The 22,097-nt window shown below is 39.3% G+C and overlaps 2 protein-coding genes across 4 annotated transcripts in view; one reads left to right on the top strand and one right to left on the bottom strand.

Annotated features, from left to right (window-relative positions):
• Positions 1-1,585, top strand: part of sptb (spectrin, beta, erythrocytic) — a 49,235-nt gene extending 47,650 nt beyond the window's left edge. The window contains exon 37 of the mRNA XM_083924090.1: positions 649-1,585. Coding sequence (XP_083780216.1) covers positions 649-840 — 192 coding nt within the window. The 3' untranslated portion in view covers positions 841-1,585. The remainder of the gene's footprint in view (positions 1-648) is intronic.
• A 2,269-nt stretch (positions 1,586-3,854) lies between these two features.
• Positions 3,855-19,911, bottom strand: snap23.1 (synaptosome associated protein 23.1). 3 transcript variants are annotated; one of them, XM_083924903.1, is made up of 8 exons: positions 19,777-19,911; positions 14,873-14,987; positions 10,376-10,417; positions 9,838-9,886; positions 8,810-8,927; positions 7,162-7,335; positions 6,853-6,997; positions 3,855-6,081 (listed from the first exon to the last, which is right to left on the bottom strand). In XM_083924903.1, the coding sequence occupies exons 2-8, from the start codon at positions 14,927-14,929 to the stop codon at positions 6,019-6,021; spliced, it is 648 nt and encodes a 215-aa protein (XP_083781029.1). In that variant the 5' UTR covers positions 14,930-14,987; positions 19,777-19,911; the 3' UTR covers positions 3,855-6,018. The 3 variants fall into 3 exon arrangements, with proteins under 3 accessions (XP_083781029.1, XP_083781028.1, XP_083781027.1); XM_083924902.1 differs by lacking the exon at positions 19,777-19,911 and adding an exon at positions 19,592-19,722; XM_083924901.1 differs by lacking the exon at positions 19,777-19,911 and adding an exon at positions 18,364-18,416.
• Positions 19,912-22,097: the final 2,186 nt, after the last annotated feature.

Below are 22,097 nucleotides of genomic sequence, written 5' to 3'. Positions count from 1 at the left end.
GGTGGCAGTAGCTCAGTCCATAGGTGACTGGGCTGGGAACCTGAGGGTTGCTGGTTCGAGTCCCTGTGTGGACCATGAGTGGAGTTTGGACTGGTGGCTGGGGAGGTGCCAGTTCATTTCCTGGGCATGTATATAGGTCCTGTCTGAGCATGTGAGTGTGTAAAATAATAGAGTGAAAATTGAATTTCCCTATTCGCGGGACTAATAAAGGAATTCTTCTGCTTCTTCTATATGATCTTTGCCCTTATGTACTGTCGTGTAGGAGATCTAGGATGGCATACAGTACATATTTACATTTCATTTTATAAGCCGCTAGAGTTTGACAGTAATTTGGTCAGGATATCTATGTAAGTTGCCGACATTAATGATGTTTTTCACATTTCCTTATTCACCATCAGTTAGCGAGACTACCCTACCAGTATCATTATGTTTTACAAGATACAATAATTCACAGCGAGATAGTTTTCATCTATATTACCCAGATTCAGCTTCACAAACACCTCATTTAAAGTGTCTTCGCTAAATGCGTGAACCACCTTCACTTTATTATTTTTTTTAATTTTAAAAAAAACACTGCTTGTCTGGAGGTGGTGTTCCTTTTGCAAGCCTTTGTGCCATGTGTCTGTGTGTTTTTGTGTTTAATTTTAGGAGGAGCTCCAGCGTTGGAGCCAGGCCATGGAGAAGGCCGTTCAGCCCCTGGCAGCGGAGGAGGCGTCGGGGCCCTCAGGGGCCAAAGCCCACAGCCTGCCTCCTCCCTCCTCCTCAACTGCCCTCCCTGAGCCCAGCTCTGCCAAGAAAGACAAGGAGAAGAAGTTCAGTCGCTTTGCCAAGAAGAAATGAAAGGAGACGAGAAGGCCATTGGAAGGGGGGGTTGGCATGGCAACCTGGAAAGAGAAAGTAGTATTTGTGTACAATCAGTCAAAGCAAGATTTTTAATCACTAGATTTTTTTTTTTTATACATATATTATTTTGCAAGAATTAACATAATATTGTAGTTTAGGCCATCACTCTTTTGCCTGTATTTAAGCCAGTGTATCATTGCAAAGGTCCACTTTTTTTTAGTTGTGTTCTTTTTAACAAATGCCAAATTCAAAGCAATTAAAGCACAGGAATGCTCCTTTCACACTCAACCAAAGAATGTTTGTACAACTTTTCTTTTGTTGCTTTTGCTGCAGTTTTCTTTAGTATGGCATGCTTTGATCTAGCCATGTAAATGATGAAGGCCTGTAATGAACATAGGGTGACTCAAGAGTACTAAGGAGTGCTTTTAATAATCTGCCTTATACAATGGTTGTGAACTGTAATACTGTGCTGTTTGAATTTGGACCGCTAAATGCTACTTATAGAATCAGAGTGACTTTAAAAGGCTTTAAAAAAGCTTTGTAAATGCGGTGTTAAGACTTGGTGACAGGCAAACCGTAGTGCAGTGCAATGCTGTACAACACACACACACACACACACACACACACACACACACACACACACACACACACACACACACACACACACACACACACACACACACACACACACACACACACACACACACACACACACACACACACACACACACACACACACACACACACACACACACACACACACACACACACACACACGCACGCACAAACTAAATGCTCTATGCACTGTGAAGGGTTGGACTGTTGAGATTGATACGAGCAGTCATGAGACACCACAATCAGCCGGTTTGGAATACGGATCTAGTCGGGTCGTATTCTCAACTCAACTGTGGCATTATTTATTTCTGTGAACTTGAAATATATTCAACACTTGTGTATTGAACCCTAGATTTCATATCTATTCATTAACACATATACATATACAGTATATATAAATATATATATATACAGATGCATGTTTTACGTTAGTTTGATATGGTGCTATTGTGATACTCTTGAACCTTCAGTCAAGACCGTCTTGACCTGCCTTATTTGTCTTCAACTTTGGCTTGTGAGATATTAAATCTATTCTGTTAGCATATGTGTGAGGGGTGTTTCATAAAGGTGGCATGAGCCCGACAAACATATCTGAATCTTTTCCCTACAGTCAAGTTCAAGGTTTATTTTGCAAAACAAACCAGTCATGAAGAACTGATAATAGAATAAAAAAAACAAACTGACATTTAAAAACAAAACTGCGACATTTGCACAAAAAACAACAAAACTCAGACTCAAGTTGTAGCGCTCTACTTCCTGAATGTATGGGTTCAAGTCCTGTGGGAGTGGTATTATAGGGCTCAAAATGTAAGTATAGATGTACAGTATAAGACGCAAAATACTATTAACTACATATATAAATATAAATATACCACAAAACCTGAGCTAGAGAATTTATTTGATAGCATGACAATAAGATAATTAGCATTTTTAGTGAGTCAGTTGGATTTTGCAACACCTCCATCAAGTGAAATGACTGTTATATACGTTAGGAATGTCTTCCTGCCTCTCACAATTTTAATAGACTTTCTGGGTTCTTTCATTTTAAAGTTGGATTTAAAGAGAACAGATTCTGTTTTTTATGACTCGACGGTCACTAAGTTTTTTGGCTTTATTCAAAGTGCAGATTGATTGCAACACTGGTTTGACCCGAGGTAAAGCAAAGCCTAAACAACGAAACCATGCTCGTCTGGAAGGACAAATGTCCATGGGAAACTAGGTGAGACTTATTTACAAATCTAACTCGTATAGGTCTGAGAGAAGCCTGGAAATGTTGCTTTATGAAACATCCCTCTGATCCTATCGAGCGTCAACTTAAAGCCAACTAGAATTGAAACCAGGCGTTAATTATGCAACAGGTTTTACAGTTACCAGCCAAAGTCTAGGACAAGCTGTGGGTCGGATGAATCTTGACTGCCTTTACCAAAACCACACAACAGGATCAGGCATGCTCTTTATCTAAGGCAAGGGTCACGCAGTAGCAGTATGGAGCTGAGAGAATGTGTCTGTTATATGAATGTAAAGGAGGAAAAGAAGGAAGTGAGAATTTGGCACATTTTATCAAAAAAAGCCACTCTAGAATAAGGAATTCTAATCGATATCCACATACAGGGAACACAGAGTATGTACAGTATATTAATCTACATTGATAAATGTTCATTTGTCACCAGGGTGGTGTCTTACACACACACTACTCCACTGCCGTCTTGCCTTGTACTGTGGGCTCCGTCCCTGAACTACGATCCAACTCGTGACCTCATTGAAATGATGGAAGTCAGGTGTAGAAAGATAAACGACTGTTCAGCTCACGAGGAAATATTGTAGCATCACGGTGATCTCTGTCTAGATCATTTTATTAGGAACAAATTATTCATCTTTGATCTTCTTGCGGCCATCTAAACATGAAATACAGCTATTTTTCTGTGTGCAGAAGGCAACAAGAACCTCTACGCTACCATCACCAGTAGTCCAATGTTTCTGTTATGAATGCACCTCAAAATGGTTTGGGAAACTTAGCATCACATGTACTCCGCCTTGTTTTTATCGGTCACTATATCTACAGTAACTCTGATTCTGATACTTACTACTCCGTCACCTCCACCCACTTTGTCTGTGCCTCCACGCCTTCCTACCTGCCTTTTCTGTTGAGTGGTTTTTAAATCTGCATTTTGTACTCTCTAGCTATGTAAAATATCCAAAAATGTTGACAGGAAATATCAAAATACATTTTGAGAGAATAAACTTTAAAAATAAACTCCTGAAACGATACAGTTTGTATTTCTTAATTGACATTTGAATCTCCTTTGATAGCCATGTCCATAGTTGTTCATTTGCATTTTTGTTTAATGAAGCTTCATTTTAATTGTTAATACATTCAGGGTGCGATAAAGTGGATTTCAGATTAGATTTATTGAATAAAAACAATTTAACAGAGGCAAGTGTCAAACAAAAGGCATTTTTACACACAGTGTAACAGTCATCTGTTAACCAAGCTAATTTCAGATAGAACGAGCTGCATACGAACACATTTATAAAATTGTTGGTAAAACAATGAATAAACAGCCTGATGACGGCGAGTCAGCCTTCGGGCTAGACTAAGTAGATCTCAGCTGACGACAGGCTGAGGGAGAGCACGTATAGCAACACAAAGAATAACAGTTCATTTCAATCTTTACAAACTCAATAGGTGTACGCCTGCAGCAGAGCATTCAGATGCTCATTTTTCCTCAACACTAATAAGTCAGAAGATGCATACGAGAGATATTTTCAGCACACTATATTGCTTTTATCATTAGCCAGTTTTCCACAGAGACGCCTTGACAGAGCCCGCCAGGACATATTCCGCTCCTTCATTTACCCCTTAAACACATCATTCATTTACATGGATACTTTTGCATCTTGCTGCGAGCAGTAATTTCTCAGCTATGACTTCCACAAAACAAATTATGCTTTCCATCATCGGATATTATCATTTCACGGCAGCTCTGCTATGGAAACTAGCTACATGAAGAACAGGTGCAAGAGGAGCTGTTTGTGACACAATGGCTGTTACAACACAACCATGGATCATCTATAAGGCATCGACAGGATTCCTGCACAGTCTCCCATTGCTAAAATATTAATTTAACTTAATTTTTTACCTTTCTTGGTTGTTTTCATTTTGACAAAACTGCTGCATATGCCATAATAACCTAATGATAATATGAGAAATGATGATGGATTAAACAATGTACAGCCGTGTGTTTCGGAACTGAACATTTGTTTTCATACTTTTTTACAGACTGTGCAATTATCAGACTGGAGGCTATTCATTTTCCGCACATTACCAGACTTGTGTAGAAACCCTGCACACGCCGTTTCATCTCCTCTTGGGTGCTATAAATTTCTATTAACCAGAAGGTGACAAAGAAAGGCCGATGGAATTGGATTAACAGAATGACTTTAGGCGATTAATATTCACAGCTACAATGTTTCAGTATTTACATCAAGACTGCAGTCAGAGTGGAAAAACCGCAAGACACTAAATATGAAGTACAGCAGTGGATGGGGTGTTATTCAACCACATATTCAGTGTTATAAAATAACCCGGAAGCGTTGGAGGTTTCTTTCACCAGTTCAGCACCTCACATTCTTCTTGCAAATAGTTACAACCTTAACATCTCAGTCAGAAATTAAAAAATATATATATCAACATTAAATTGCTATCATTCGGGGTAGGTGCTTTGAATTCCAGCATGAAAGGATTTGCCGTGACTCACTACAAAGTACATTTAATATGTTTTGAAATAACTTTTACATCCGACATGGCATAAATGACATGAGAACAAACTGTTAAAAAAACAGCTTTATTCACAAGTAATTTCTGCTTGATAAAGAAGAATTAAATAAGCACATCATTGCAAAATAATACACAATACAATAAACTTAATTACACACTGAACCGATAAGAATTTGAATAAGATGCATTTGTTTGTCAGTGTGTTTTATGATTAAACTAGATGTAGCCGATAGGACCAACAGGGGGTGACACAGTATTCAATGCTGTGTTGTATATCATTGAAAAGACAGCTAATGAGCATGTATGAATGACCTCATCCACACAAACCAGACACAGACACAAAGGCAGTCCATAGTTCTTTACAGAGATAAACAATGAGACAGAAAAGCAACTGATCTGTGCTACTTCCCTTCCTGTGAATGTTGAGATATGATACAACAGGCCTGGTGCATATTTGGTATCCAACAGCAGTGAGAGGCAGTCAGCCACTTCCTCTTTGATCTACTTTCTGATGCCTTTGCTGCTTCTTAAGGTCCAGCATGACTATGACTAATGCCTGCGTCAAAGATGGTGGCCAATTTATAAAATGTAGCAAGGTTTGTGTATTCTACCTACATCCTAGTGCAGTATAAGGCTAGCAAACTACTGGCAAAGATATTCTTCCTGACTGAATTTCTTTTTTGATGTCAAAGAGTGTGTGCAAGTATGCAGTGTGTGTGTGTGTGTGGGTGCAGCAACAGAGGCTCAAGGTTGATAGAACTGGCAGAAGAAGGATTCCTCGTTTACTTGATGAGCTTGTTGGCTCTCTGGTTTGCTTCGTCAATGCGGAGCCTGTTCATGTCCGCCTGAAATAAAAGAAACGGGTGAAAGGGGGGTTTCTATACAAATATTTTCATTTAGTAATTCAGTGACTTTAAAGGTATTGAAAACAATTGAGGTTCCCTGTGGAGTTTTTGGACTCTAGTGCCATTGAGCAGGGTTTTTTATAAGTGGGTCTCGTGCACGAGGTTTCACATGCACACGGGCGAGTCCTGCTAATGGTTTTGTCAAAAATTTCGCAAAATTTATGCAAATTATAAGCTGACCTTCAATGAATGGCTTATTTTGAAACTTTTTTCACATATAAGGCGCACCACATTATAAGGCGCATAGAATAGACGCTAAAGTCAAGGCTGGGGTTACGTTCTGCATCCATTAGATGGAGCTGCGCTAAAGGGAATGTCAACAAAACAGTCAGGGGAGGTCGTCTTGTTGCTTCCTCCACTTCCGCACCATCGATTCGTTAATGTTAAACTCTCTCGCTGCTGCTCTATTCCCGTGTTCTTCTGCGTGACTAATCGCCTTGAGTTTAAACTCTGCGTTGTAAGCGTGTTAATCAACTGTCCATCTGTGGAACAGTGTGAAACCATAGGCAGGTATGTGTCACGTTGCTTGTGTGCCCTAATGCACATGTTACAAACAAAACAAATGACTTGAAGCTCCATGGTGCTACTAGTGGTGAAAAACCCACAGGGCTTTATCATCATAAAGGTTGACATAACGAATAGCAGAGAAAGTAAAATTGACAATAACAGGGAAAATCAATTGAAATGCCATAAACGTCGAACGACTCCTACCTTCTCAGTGATGTTGTCAATCTGTTTGTTCTGATTGTCGATTTCATTCCCCATGTCGACAGCCATAGTTTTCAGGTTGCCAATTATACTGCCCACTGCATCCAGATTCTCCTCCATCTCATCCTCGCGTGCATCGTTTGTTATCCTGTAGATGTAAATTAAGTTTGTCCACATCTGTCAAAATGTGTCTTACTCTGTCATTTGTGACTAGCACAATTGAAGACCACATAACATTTCTACATTAACAACATGCTTCTGACAACATAATGGTAAAAGATCCCTAAGGAACCAAAATGAACAGGACCCTACCTCTTGATGTACGGGCCTGATGACGCAGAGGCGTTCACCTGGGCAGGTTGGCCATTCCGAACACCTGAGGGCTGCCTTGAGACTACTTTTGAGCCATTGGAGTCACTTTCGCCGTCAGCTCCTCTAATACCCCAGGTACGCTTGTAACGCGAGTCATGCTCGATAGTCGACACCCTGGGGGAAAAGCAGAAAGTCAATACACACACCAGGAAATCTGGAAGGGTTTCAATAAAACCCGGAAGACGGCTATTACTACAGTCACAGATGTTCATTCAATCGTGAGGAAATAAAAACATTTCCCTACCTTATCTTATGGTACTCATCAAAGAATCCTCTTCTCCAATTTGAAAGCATTTTGGGGAGATTTTATTTCTAGGTTTAGAACCAGATATGATCTTACTATGCACACACACACACACACACACACGCTGTATATCGATTCGGTTTGTTGGAGGTGGTTTTAAAGAACGCTCAGCACAGAGCAACACTTCTGTCATGTTAAGAACTTGCCAGGAAAACTGTCACATTCTCTACTCATTCATAAACCATTGGGGATGCTCACAAATTGTATATGCAATCTTTTGACCATAAAATGCACATTTGACAGGCAAATGTGTGTTTGACAGGATTGATGTTTTTCTCTCCGTATCAAAGTCATATTTCACGCGGTGTAAAATCACCCTGACAGATGAGTTGTGTCATGGAAGCACTCAATAGTGTTGTGACTGGAAAGAGGCTGTTGGTTGCAGAAATATTTTCCCCAGTTCTGTATCACTATTTAAATTTTGTTCTTTTAAGGAAATACTCAATGTTACTTCACATAGAAACACAGGATTTTCCTGGGTAATGAAACAATCGCAATTTCAAAGATGGAGTGGCCACAAATTTTAATTATTTCAACTTTGTTAGGATTTCAAAATCCTGCTTTGTTTGGCCTGGCGGTTGACTCTAAAAACCACACTGCCCATTAGCATAGACTCCTGTTGCAATGGAAAATGCTCCAGGCAGAGGCACCAATCAGAGCAGTGGAGACGAAGAATTAATTTAATTAGAGAATTCAAAACATGTTGTTGTAGTTGGGAACAAGGTACAGCTCCATAGGTGCTGAAATAATCCAAACTTGACCCAGAATCCCAATGTGAATGAATACAAGCTTTATTATTGGTTTAATCAGCACCATAATCTTTAACGTCCAACAGCTGTTAGCAGCACTCTTAACAGAATTTTAAGCCATAATGCTTTTTTTTTAATGTAAACAAGCCAGTAGCCTCGACTTTTTATCAAATAAGCAGATATTTTGTTACACAGTTGGTTAACTTTGTTAAGTTTAACCAAGCTGTAGAAGTGCTCTAAACAAATGGGATCTTTGCTTCTGCAACCAAGTTAGCTGAAATAACTCCTCCCACTCTACATGATGTTAAAAAGATAAAAGCGTATCAAAGTAAAATATGCTAATGACGGGAAACTTCCCTTATTTTATGCAGTCTTCGCCTCTCTATTGCTAATTGTTAACACTGAAGTTCATTCAAAAATCAGCCAAGTACTAGTTCCAAATGATCACAAGCACAGCATGCAAAAAAGTAGAGGAAAGCATGATAACACACTACAGTGATTTGGAGGCTTCAGTAGCTCTGAATGTACAGTGTACCTGTCACAGGGGCAGACACAGAGGCCGCAACACTTGGAGAGATCAGTCAGGTTTTTCTCAGCCAGTCTCATGTCCTGGTTGATCTGGTCCATGCCCTCGTCCACACGCCTCAGCTGCTCTGAAACACACACGCAGGCACACCACACCATGTCAGACTCTCCTTTTCTGTATCTGGGTACATTTTATAGACTAGGCGTTCTCGTTGTTTATTTTGCCTCATCTATCACATTTATGTATGGATTTTTAGAATACATTTAATCTAACTTTAATGGACCCTGTGAGGATTCATATATTAGGTCAATAACTGGGTCATGTCAGCAACAAAAACAAAGATAGAGGTTTCCATGATCACTCTGGCCACAAATGAAGCACACTCAAACATGGATATTTTTTATTTAATTTCAATAGCACCTCATTAAGGGAAGCGCTGCTGTTATACTGTATCTGTGTTCCTTGGTGAAAATGTGTTAATCACAGCTTTATTAACCCCTGTGCCTTAAACGACTGGGTTTTTAAGTGCTCATAGTCACGCATTACACTGTCAAACATCTCTGTCCTTGCAATTTCTCTATAGCAGACACATCCTGGAGAGCTTCTCTGTGTGATCACGACTGCCTCAAGTGAAAAATCAAAACAGGAAATGTGTTCCCTTAAACCAAGACATGTTTGAAATGCAAAGATTATTGGAATAATGGTATTTGTATTGTGGCACAATGACATCTGGTTAATTTTAGCTGTAATAAGTTTTAAAAAGTTGCAAAAAAATAAATGAATAAAGCATTCTGATGTACAAGGATGTGTTTATTAGTGTTTTTTCAAAAAACATTTAGAGTTTAATAGTATTAGCGTGATATTTGTCATCATTATTCACTTGCAGTTAATTCAAAATGAATGTATGTAATATGACTATGGATGACTCTTTAAACTTAACAATTCACTATTAGCATATATTATTTGCAACAGACAAAGATCAACAAAAAGTGGGAACATCTGCATCAAAACTTGTAGTGTTCATGCTGTATATCTACCTCCTTGCTGGTCCAACATCACCATGGTGTTGATGCCAGTCTGTTTGCTCTGGAAACACAAGAGTCACAAAAATTCAGATCCAATGAAAAGATTATAGAGAGATTTATTTATTATGATAGAATGGAAATACTCAGGGTTGGATATATTTAAGCGTTATTAGGGATATTGGCGTCGTTCAGAATTGGAAAACGGACAGGCTAATATAATTAGTACAAAGAAAGCTTTTTAATAGCTGAAACAACCCGAAACAACCATTCCCTTGTAATACTATAACTTGATGAAATTGTATCCCCAAAACTTGACTTTATAGTCAGAATGTAACTGGTAATTATAAACAGTGGCCCTAATACTAATAACAATTAAAAAAGGACTATATAAACTTTTAAATTCCAAGCATTCAAACTATATTATTGAGAATCTTCATCCAGGTAGAGGACAATAGTAAACCAACATGGACCCACTTTATCTGGTCAAAACACAGCAAGTGTAAGATGATGATCTGCTGTTGTGTTAGTAGCAGCATCAGCAAAGTCTCACCTCCTCTGCCATCTGCAGCATCCTCCGTGTGCTTTCCAGTGACTGTGGAGGAAAGAAAACAGGAGAAGTTAGTGAATATAAAAGGAGGTGAGCAATAATTACACTAATAAATTAATAAAAACACTAAAAAAATAAGATAAGATATTGTAAATGACAATAACCAAAATGACATCCATGTGAGATTCATACATTTTGGTTTTAGTGATTTTTCTAAAGAAAATCAGGCAAAAGAAGCGCCACGCACGCACGCACGCACGCACGCACGCACGCACGCACGCATTTTACATTTTATAGACCAAACAATTACATAGAGAATAGTAATTTACAGATTATTTTTTCACAGCTGTGAGCAGCTCCTCTCCTTCAGTTAAAACTTTTAGTCAAATCATTGATTAATTGATAGACAGAAAATGAATCGTCAGATATTCTGATAATTGATTAATCATTTAGTTTTCAAGGAGAAAAAGAAAAACACAAATATTCTTTACCTCACTGACTCATCCTCATCACTCATAGACAGCACACTCGAAGGAATCAGCATTTACTTTGCATAATATCTGGTTGGAGTATATTTTATTTTGTCACTTCTTCAGTGTGAACCTACTAAAACCTCCTTGAAATGAGTATGAGATATGGTTTTAGGACAAAAGTTATCGTGTTCTGGAGTCTAAACTCTCACTGGTCAAGTGACGTGGGTACAGCTGGCACAAAAGTTAACAATCTACAGCAAAAAGGACAAGAAACACACATGCACGTACGGACACAAACGTTGACGGTTAAGTGGAATGCAGTCAGTTCAGGTGAGTTGCGCCTTTGTGTCGCTATTAATAGCAAGTGCTGTAAAGAGAGCAGAGCATCCAAAGGAGCCAAGCACAGAAGGGACTCAGGGCATGACTATTGTTGCAGTCACTAATGAACTGTTAACAAGAGAGAGGGGACCAGATTCCTCATTCTCCCTGTGTTATGTTTGCTCTGAATACATTAATCAGCAAGTTGAGAAACAGACAAATACAGAATTGGCGAGAGGAATGTGTTGAGCTCAGCCAGGTTTTTGTTGGCTTAGCCAGGACGTCACTTGGGTGGATAAACATTGCGTTACGTCTCCTACTGTCAACTTGGCTAATTAAGCCGAAAATTGCAGTTTTAGCCAAATTTTTCCAGATTGGGGTGCTGTGATAAATCTTTGAGGTACATACAATGGCGTGATATTTTTATCATTTGTTTGGGATGGCTTAAATGGAAGTAGAGTTAGACGGGGTATGTGCATGTTTCATCAAGCTACATGTTAAGGCTTGTTTGTTTTTAAAAAATGTACAATTCAAGTGTTATTCTATCAAATATACATATAAAAACACACTATGGGCATTAATTGGCTGCAATATACCAGGATGATTAGGAAGTAGCACATAAACGATGCATTTCAATAACTTTGACATGATATTGGAGAGTATGGAAGCCATTTTTAAGTACTGGACACAGTATGGGCAAACAGCCTTGAAATTTAGAAGACAGCTTGTGTTGGACTTTCTAAAAACAATCTTATCATAACCAGTTCCGATGTTGCCCTGATACATTGCCAGCCAAATGCTCTGAGTGTTTCAGCTATGAGTGGTTACCCAAAGCCAGAGTGTGAAGAAGCGTTAGCAGACGGACCCTCCCATGCCCTGTCCCTTCTATGATCTGTTAAGTCAACCAGGAAGTGGTAATCGGAGGAGAAAGAGAAAAGCAGAGGTTAAGTCAGAAACCACACGCGCACACACACAGAAAAACATAGTCAAGAAAAAAAAGAGGAAACTGAACATACTGACAATTAGACATGTCAAATTCCAGGAAGGTGAAGTGCACAGCTACAAGCCCTTGCCTTTGAATAAGATAGCTGATCATATGATGCCCTGGAGTGCTGATGAAACAATTATCTCCTTGATAATAAAAGCCTTAGATATCGCTGACAACATTCAAAACTGTTAAAACCACAGAGGGGAAAGGGAGCCATCAGGCTAAATTAGGCATTGAGCCTCACAAACCTACTATTAATGCTTAGCTAAATCGCCAACTGTGAACAAACGCATTGCATCCAATTACCCACCAAGTGCTCTTTCAATGCGTTAGTGTATTTAAGCATCACTGATATAACAGTATTAAAGTGTGTACGTTCTTTTCCTCGCAACTGATGCTTTTCCAACTAAGTCAAAATTTACTGTTTCAACTGAACATTAGTGATAGACCGATATTATCTGCTTTTTTTTACGTGTATCGGCCAATGCGTTCGCCGTAGGAGCGACATGCTTGCTGGCCACGGCCCGTTTGGGAGAGGTGGGCTTTTTTAAAGCACGTTTGCACAAGCGTGCGCACGAGCGTGTGCACGTGTACGGGCACGAGCACGAGCACGAGGCCTACGGCGGTTCTGATGTCATTTTATGTGCCCTTGTTCGGACATAGAAAAAAAGAAGGAGGGACCATGCGAGGACATTTAAAACAATGGCGGCGAAACGTTCACGTTGGTGTGATGCGGGGGTGGAGTGTTTACTGCAGATTTGGTAGATGAAAAGATTCAAAAACAGTCGACAAGACGCACAAAACTTTGAGGTCTATGGAAAGATTTGTAAACAAAGCAACGCATCGCGATGACGTCATCAATGCGTGTGACGTGTTACGGCGTGATGACGTATAGGCAGCAAGAAGCATTCGCCGAGGCTCAGGTAGTGTGAGTACAAACAGGCTTGGCCTGCGGGGGGAGAGGGAGGGGCGGGGGACAAGTACCCTAAAGCACGGGCACGGTACAGACAGACAGTGTGAGTGCGCCCTTACAGACCATGCGTAGCCCCTCCCCCACTAGTAGAGTGCTGGAAGCCTGCTCTTCAAGACAACTGTTATTTTAAACTTTCAAAGCTTCCTTTAACTGTTTAATTTAGCTGACATATTGACAACACTTTGAAAGTGGAAACATGGATACCAATTGCATGCTCTATATGTGTTTTGCTTCAAACTCCATCTAAGCAAGTTTGTCGATAAAATGGTAAACGGGAATGCCGAATACCTCATCTATAAAACTGCTTGCCATAGTGGCTTTATGCACTCATACGGTAGCTGTTACGAAGACTGGTCATAGGTTTAAATAATGCTGACGTCGTTCCGTGGTTTTGTAGGAGTTTTATTTAGCAACCACCTTGCTGGAGGTTTGGACGACTGTGTGTGCATTTCTCTCCCTCGCTCCCTACTTCGAGTGGGCAGAGTTCCCTTGCCATTGCAGTGATGTCATAGTGCAACCCCCCTCAAGAAGAGCTTTAATGATGAGAGACATGTTTTATAGGTATTTATCATGTACCAGACAATATCTGCTCAAGAAAATTGGCAGACGGCACGGGTTATCGTCTAAGGCTGATGAAAAAAAATGCCAATGCCAAAAAACAAACAAACATGTAAGTGTGTTTAAACTTTAGAAAAGTCAGGCTAGCCGCTTAGCATAGTTTCTAGTTTCTTTGCCTAGCTATACGCTAGCTGACTATATCTTCTTATTTGGCGTACAGACATGAGAGTGGTAGTGAATCCCATGTCTTACTCGAGCCTTTTCTAACGCAAGGAAGCAAATGTCAAAAATGTCAACCTATCCCGTTAAGACCTTGCATTCTTTGGGTTCATTTCAATTTGAACTGCGGTTTTGCATCCAAAATGAATTCATTGTCCTGATAACTTGTGTGTTGTTAATTAGCGTACATGTATTAAGCCTCTACCTAAAATGTCCCTTTTCAGTGTCACACAGTTGAAAGATGTCCGTATAAAGTTAGCCGTTTCATCCTAGCCCCTGATTTGCTTGTACTGGTTGCCTTCATTGGATGGGGTTGGTTAGTTAGGGCAGGCCTTCGCCATTCTATAATTAAAAAATATATAAAGTTTTTCCTTTAAATACAGTATAAACCGAAGTAAATATTAATTTATTATAAATCTAATAGTGTGGGTTTTATCCTTCACATACATACGTAAGTGTTTGCTTGCCTGTAGAAAAAAAAAAGTCACATTTTTGCATGTTCAGCTCATCCTTTGTGTTTTTACTAATAGACTCTAGCTTATGCCAGCAATTAATTAGAATTAATTAATTGGTCGTTTATCAGTTAGTACCAAAATTCATAATTATTTCTAGGAAACATTAGTTCAAATTATTACACAATTATTTGGAAATGACTGACCCTTTAAACATATTACCCAAAACAAAACAAAAAACTATCACCATCCATAGAAACACTTCTGCTACATTACCCACTTCCTCACTGCCCATCTGTATGCTCAGTAGGTTCCAAACACTCACAGTTTCATCATGGCTTTTGTCTGTAGCTTGCACAGTTATGGCATTTGATGTTAACACATTTTGGGCAGAATATCAATTTGAGAAAGTTTCATTCTCAGAGAGAAAGAGAAAATGAAAGAAAGAGGGATATGTGTGTGTGTGTGTGTGTGTGTGTGTGTGTGTGTGTGTGTGTGTGTGTGTGTGTGTGTGTGTACCTCATCAGTCACTTGGTTGGCCTTCATGGTGATCTGCTCCACAGTCATGTCTTCCATTTTGCTGCTGTCCTGTTTGGAGGCTCCCCCCGTGGCACCGAGCTCGATATTCTGCGGCCTGGAAGAGCAATATTTCAAAAAGGTCACATCAGAGGGCATCAATTATCATAAAGCCCTGTGACTCAAACAAATGTGAGACCTAGCTTTAAAGTAGGCAAAAATAAAAAATATTCTATGACCATACAGGGGAAAAGCAAAACACACGGCTGGCCAAGGACTGAAGTAATGTAACTTTGAAAGGGCCTATAGTATTACATTAATTCTAATTATAATAACTTGACAACTGATTATTTGATCAACAGAAAGTGTCAATATTTTGTAGTTTACAATATCTAATAACATAGTACCTGCTGATATTATTATTTTTGTTAAATATGACAAATAATTTGACCAAGACTTGTCCTGAATAAGACACTGGAGATATAAATTATATTATATCAGCATTCTCCAGTCGACAAACTATAACAGAGACAGTTTCTAAATTACCTCAAACATACTATATCATAATATTATATATATATGATTTAATACATAATCATAATATCATCAATTTTTAAGTTATGATATTGTGAACTTTTTGAACGTTTCTGGCCAACAGGGAATCTAAGCCCGATATTCACTCACCAACTTCTGTCAGAAATATATGACTTTTTTTTTATGTACATCACTGTTTAGTGTCTCAATGCCACCCGTTGCTACATCCCATCATTTCTATTTAAACCACAGTACTACTCAGGGTTCATTGCTGTAGAATATTTCAGTGTGTACGCTTAAAATACGGAGAACACATTAAGGACCAAACATTTCAGTCATATGGAGAGGGAAGAAGGAGATGCAAAACCTAAACAAATCAGGCTCTTTACATTCCCCTGGAGGAGTGTTGGGAGTCTGAGCACATACAGAAGGCTTGCTGATAAAATGGAAACACAAATCCATTTCAATGACGAAGCCAAACTATCTTTTTGTGAGCCTACAGCAGTTCCTTGTTTGTGTAAGGCTTAGCTGCAGTGTGGCTAGCAGAATGTATGCTAACAATGGGGGAACGTTGATGAGGAGGCTGTGAAAACAGAATCATGAAGTATGCACAACGTTTCCAAACCAACGGCAATACAAAGTATACATTTAAAATAGCAGAGCAATAAAATATGTCTATACAAATAAATAAATTAAACAAACTAGAGGCCATCTTGCAATGGGATGTGGCCAAGGGCTTAAAGTTTTGGGGCAATGGCCACTTTGCTACGTTCTACCGACCACACCCATCTTCAGCCTCTGCCATCGTTTGGATCTCAGTTACACCCTCGTAAAGTTTTGTGAATACATCTTTAACAGTTGTGATGGTATCAGGGTGACAAAATCTGGCCACAGGCAGACAGACAAAATACTTAAAACCGCCTCTGTGGTAGTTTCTGCTACAGTTACTCCAGCAGCACATTTTGCCATGATGACATCTACAGATGCACAAGGTGAAAACAATACCAGTGTTGTGATTCATAAACAGTTAAAAAAAAAAATAATTATATGCAGTGTTGAAAGGGTAGGCCTTTGAAAATAAGCTGTCTTTGAATCGCTAAAATTAGCATATACTACTGTTAGCGTTTATGATCTAAACAAAGACAAGTATTGACTGATTTTATTTGCAGTTTTTCTATCTCATTACATAATCATAATCACATATCTTAAATAATAGCATTATAGAGTCATTTCTGCATGGAAACCCAATAGCATCCTTCCAAATGAACAATGAAAGAGCCTACATGCTCACTAGTATCTGTATGGACTGAAAATGGGGATTGTCTAACAGTGGAGGTGATACCTACTTGCAACAAAGTTTAGCTTTGGTTCCACAACGTTACAGACTGAATGCTTAAGAAGTCTCAGTGTCAAGTTACTGAATCACAACAAAAAAAAAATGCTTCCGTTTAAAAGGTCACAGATACTTCAGTTATACAACTGATCTCATGTGACTTCCTGAAAATGAACTCCCACCACTAATCACATTGGGACAAATTGAGTTGCATCTTTACTTGACAGCTCCATGCAGACTGTGCATTCAGATTCAATTTCAGATTTCAAGGGGTTGCAGAATATGCGCAACAGCAGGGTGGGCATGATGTCAGGAAGTGTCGCTGGGAAGCATTTGCTGTGAATCAGGATGTGCTGATCAGGGTTGGCCGCTACGTTTTTTAAAACATCGCAAGGGGGGAATAGACTTCATTAGTGTTCAGGCAAAGCATGGAAAAGAGAAGTGGATCAGAAATAAATGCCTCTATGGATTTGAAGAAGGTAGGAGCAGGAGGACAATGTGAGAAATATAGCAAAGGAGTAACCCCTATAGTACTTTCAACAGGACACGTACTGATTCTTGTTTCATTTACAAATACAACTACACTGACAGGCGGGAGCAGACAGAACTTGAGTTATAGCCGTGGTTTCACTGAGTTTTTCCTATGTAATCCATATGTAGATATATTCTGATCACTACAGGAGCTAGACTACCTTGCAGAACAGTTTAGTAGATATCCAAACAATATCTGATTTATGCATCAAGCGACCTTCAGGCAGCCCTGCGTCTCAGGATGCACTGAAATAACTTGTGTAAGGCAGCCTCAGATGGCCTTTGGTGCACAAGGTAACATAATATCAAGATCACCGTAAGCCAAGACTTAATGTTTTCTATGATACAATAACATTGCACTTTCAAGGACAGAGCCGATTACCCATAAACACAAAGCTCTGCCTTTTTTCCAAAGATACCATTCAGGAAACAGCTTTATTCCCTTTTCCTTTACTTCCTCCCCTGTCATCCTCTTTCCTTTAAAGGTTCAAGAGGCATTATCTTGTTTTTCAAATAACCCCTGAACTTCAGGTTCCCCTTCAAACCTGCAGCAGCTAAACATCCTGAGACAAAAAAAAAAAAAGACAGGGAAAATGGATAGTCTACTTGGCAGACGGATGAGAGGATTTAATGTTGTTGACTCTGCATTTTCTCTCTGGAAAGAGGGCACTTGGTTCACACAGACTTGACTGCTTTTTCTAACTGATTATTGGACTTGGCAAGATACTCATGTGAGTTTACAACTGTAACACTGAAGGAGGACTCATTCACACATATTGCACTCTTGAAATACCAAGCCACAACAAGAGCAGATAAACATGTCGACACTTAAAATATCAATTGGATTTGCAAGTAAAGCAGACCTCTTTATAACTGATGATTTATCCACATGACACAGTGACGAGGACGTTACACCTAAGCCACACATTGGTAAATACTAAATGCTATTGTTCACTGTGCAATTTGAGCCTATCATCACATAACAGAAAGCCCTATATTTTCACATCTCACACTAGATAACACCACAATACTGACACCACGCTACACGTGTTCACATCCACAAAAAGGAACCGTTTAATAAGCCTAAAGGACATACCCATTCATGTTGCAGTTTCTTCACAGCCCCAACAGCAAGTCTCTTAACACAATAGCTCCTACAGGGAAGCATTTCTTGTTCTTCTACCCAAACCTGTTTCTCCAGAACTGACTGCAGCGCGCACACACACTGACGTCTTTTCTTATTCTCAATCATGTTATGCCCATCTTCATATCCTTGATCTTTCTCCACATGTAAACATAAAGGCTATTTCTCAACTAACTTTTCCTACGTCCTGTCCTCAACGACGACGACACATTTATTTTGGTTAAGTGTGAAATGTTTTGGGCAGGGTGGTTTGCTGATAATGCAGACCTGCGTACAATAACAAACAGCAAGAGGGTCAATGACATCATGCTGTACAGACAAAACCTAAAATATGACCTTTTATTTCTTTCACATTATTATTTAAAGCAGGGGTCTTCAGTGTTTTTTAGGCCAAGGACCCCTTAGCTGAAAGAGAGACAAAGCAGAGATCCCCTTCTACAAATATTGTATAAGATGTTGTTGCGTAATTAATTGGTCCGAACAGCTAGGGTGGCCTAAACATACAGCTTTTCATGGTGGATACAATACTAAGCTATTATATTAACATATTCATATGCTTATACATCATATGTTAATGTTAAACATACACCTGAAGGCACATTGCATCCTTGTAGTATCTGTGCTGGGCTACCTTGCCTGTAAACCAGTAAGCCTATCATCAAGGTTGTGTAAATGTATTTATTTATTTATGCACAAATGTATATTTGCTACTAATACATTGCATTCCCATGAATGTATATTTTCTGACAAGTTTCTTTAAAAAAAACAACAACTGAGGACCCTGCTGTTGAAGATCTCTGGTTTAAATGATTTAAAAACAAGTTTCACCTGTTTCCACTTCAGCTGCCAATTACACAATAAACAGGAAGAAATAGGACATGCTGTTAATCATTTCAGTCGTTACATTTAAATAGGTGCAATGCTGCATCCACAAACAGCTGACCTTGGTAATCACATGTTAAAGTCAGCAACTTTGCAACGAGGGTCACTTGATAAACGGCTGACGTCAGGCTGAATGACAAACGTGAAGGAAATACATAAAAAATAAAAAAAACACTGTCCCCCACCCACGACACCACAGTTGTAGCAACAAACTCCCCAAAACAACACTTTTAAACTGAATGAAAGAGGCGTAAAGAGACAGAGAACAGTCTGTCAAAGCATATTAAAGTGTTCTTACATTGTCTGAAAAGTTGTTTTGTGGGTCGTGAGCGGGGCAGGATCCGTGGGCAGCTCGTTAACCTGTTAGCTTGCTAGTTAGCTAGTTCCGCTTTCCTGTCAACTACTTTACGCCCCAACTCAAACAACACATGAGAGAGAGAGAGAAAAGGGAGAGAGATATTTATCTAGGGAGTCAATACTTACAGTTAACCCTCCTTGTTTGGAATAAACGAGCTTGTTACTCCTCCTTCTTTACGGTATGCGAACTTAGTAACTTCTGGATTCCTTCGGTGGTTTCAGCGTCTGCCTGTCCGGAGTGTGTCGGTTGGTGCCTTCAAGTCTCGTCGGAAATATCGCGATTACTCGCAAAGTAAAAGTAGTAACAAACAACAATGGTGGAATGAGTACTCTAACTCAAGTTCTGTAATTAAGTACAAGTTGGAGGAACTTATGCTTCTTTATACTAAATATTATGTTTTTACTCCACTAGCCTAAATTCAAATACAAATACAAAAACTCCATGGTTAATTAAACGTATCTCCACCTTTACCAGTTTCAAAATAAAAGCAATACAAACGTAAATGCATCAATAATTATAATCCAATAAAATATCAAATTCGCAATTCTGCACAGTAATAAGTAGCCCGCTTTTATTTTTAGTTCTATAATAATGTAACAGTATTTTAGTTCTCCTCTCTGTCTGTATCATTCATGTCTCATCAATGCATGTTACTAATTCAACTTCTTCCCTGGAGTTGTTTGTGCTTTGTCGTCTCGCAGGTCTCTGCTGGTCGTGGTGGTGCCTGCTGCCATCGTCCTGCATGACGCTTCCTGCTGCTATTATAATCTATAACCTTAGCTGTGCTTGTTTCTACTATTCTGCTGTATTAACTGCCACAACATATAAGTCATACTCACATTACTATAGATATTATTATAGTTACTGGAAGTGTGTCTGTCTCTGTCTCTGGGTCGGTCTTTGTCTCTCTCTGTCCATCTCTCAGTCTTTTCTCTCTTTCCCTCTCTTTTTCTTCCTCCCCAACCAGTCAAGACAGATGTCCGTCCTCCATAGAGCTGGGTCTGTCTGACGTTCCTGCCTGTAATAGAGAAGGTTTTTGTTTGCCAACGTACTCTACGGGGGAATTGTTGGGTCTATGTAAATCATAAATAAGTCATAGAGTGTGGTCTATACCTAGTTTGTAAAGTGTCCTGAGATAACTTTTGTTATGATTTGGCACTGTAAATGAAATTGAATTGAATTGAATTGAATTATAATAGCCCATGTTTGTACTTTTACTTAAGTTCAATTTTGGATAGCCTACATGGATTTACTTGTATATCTATTTACCTACTTAGTCCACCACAATACACAAGTAAAGCCCATTTAGCCTACCTCGAATTCATAATTAAGGACAGTAGGTTTCCTGAGTAACTGAACTTGATTACTTCCCATCACTGTAGATGGAGCAGGGTCTATGAAGTCAAATGTGATTGTATTGTTTGGTAAGAAAACAATTAGCATGGTGATGTATTTATATGTTTTCTTCTTTTTTTTAATTCACAGTGAGCTTTGGCTACTAGATTAGTTAGAAATCCCCTCATTAATTCTGCTGCAGTAGTAGCACATTATACTCATTTTTAAAATTGTGTTACATGGTCGATATGTTTGAGCACATGTATTTCATAGAGGAAGAAGCTTTCTATGAGCACTTGAACGCAGCACATGATGGTGCGCATGTCCTGTCATATGACTCCAGAGAAAAAGAGGCGCTGCTCATTTTCCCCACATGAGAGCAGCATTTACCCTTCACCCAGACCTCCCCCCAGCCCGCCTCCACTCCCCCCTCCTCTGTATTTTACATGAAGATATTTTTCATAGTGTTTCTGAAAGATGCTCTGAAATAAGAGCCTCTAGCATTGAGTCTGCTGTGTAATTCCCCAAGTCATATGGTTTAAACCACAAAAGCCTGTTCAAGGTGACTGCAAAGACACCGGGCAGAGAGCCAGCCAACATATCAACTGACAATGTCTAAAAGGCAAGTGTTATTTCCCCCCTTTTCTAACTGCAACTAAACAGTATTCCTTGTTGGGTCACCTACAGCTGAATACCTACAAGCAAAACATTTTTTTAACAACTCCCAATTTTCACAAGGGATACTCCAGAGCTGCCCTCACCTAACTGCCCATGGTGCCCGAATGGTGCCCAGCTCTCTCTGCCCATGTATCTTTTATAGAGTCTACATAGCATGCATTATTCAGCAATAACACATGGTCCATCTGGGCTCCTGTGCCTGTGCATGGGTGTGTGGTCCATAGTTAACTGTCCTGCTTTGCGATTTCACCATTTCACGCCACATCCAACAGTGCTTGAAGAGCTAAGAATTAGTATTTCCTCTGTAATTACAGCTAAGGTATAATGTGAGTGTGTTTGATAAAGGATATGTGTGTGTGATGGAGAGAGAGTGAGAGCAAGGGAATAAAGGAGGGAAGAGAAAGAATTAAAAGTAGTGAGAGAAAGACATAGA

This window comes from Echiichthys vipera (assembly GCF_963691815.1).
Source record: "Echiichthys vipera genome assembly, chromosome: 12".
Classification (NCBI taxonomy): domain Eukaryota; kingdom Metazoa; phylum Chordata; class Actinopteri; order Perciformes; family Trachinidae; genus Echiichthys; species Echiichthys vipera.
Note: the sequence above shows the minus strand (reverse complement) of the source record. Positions and strands in the feature narration are given on the sequence as shown.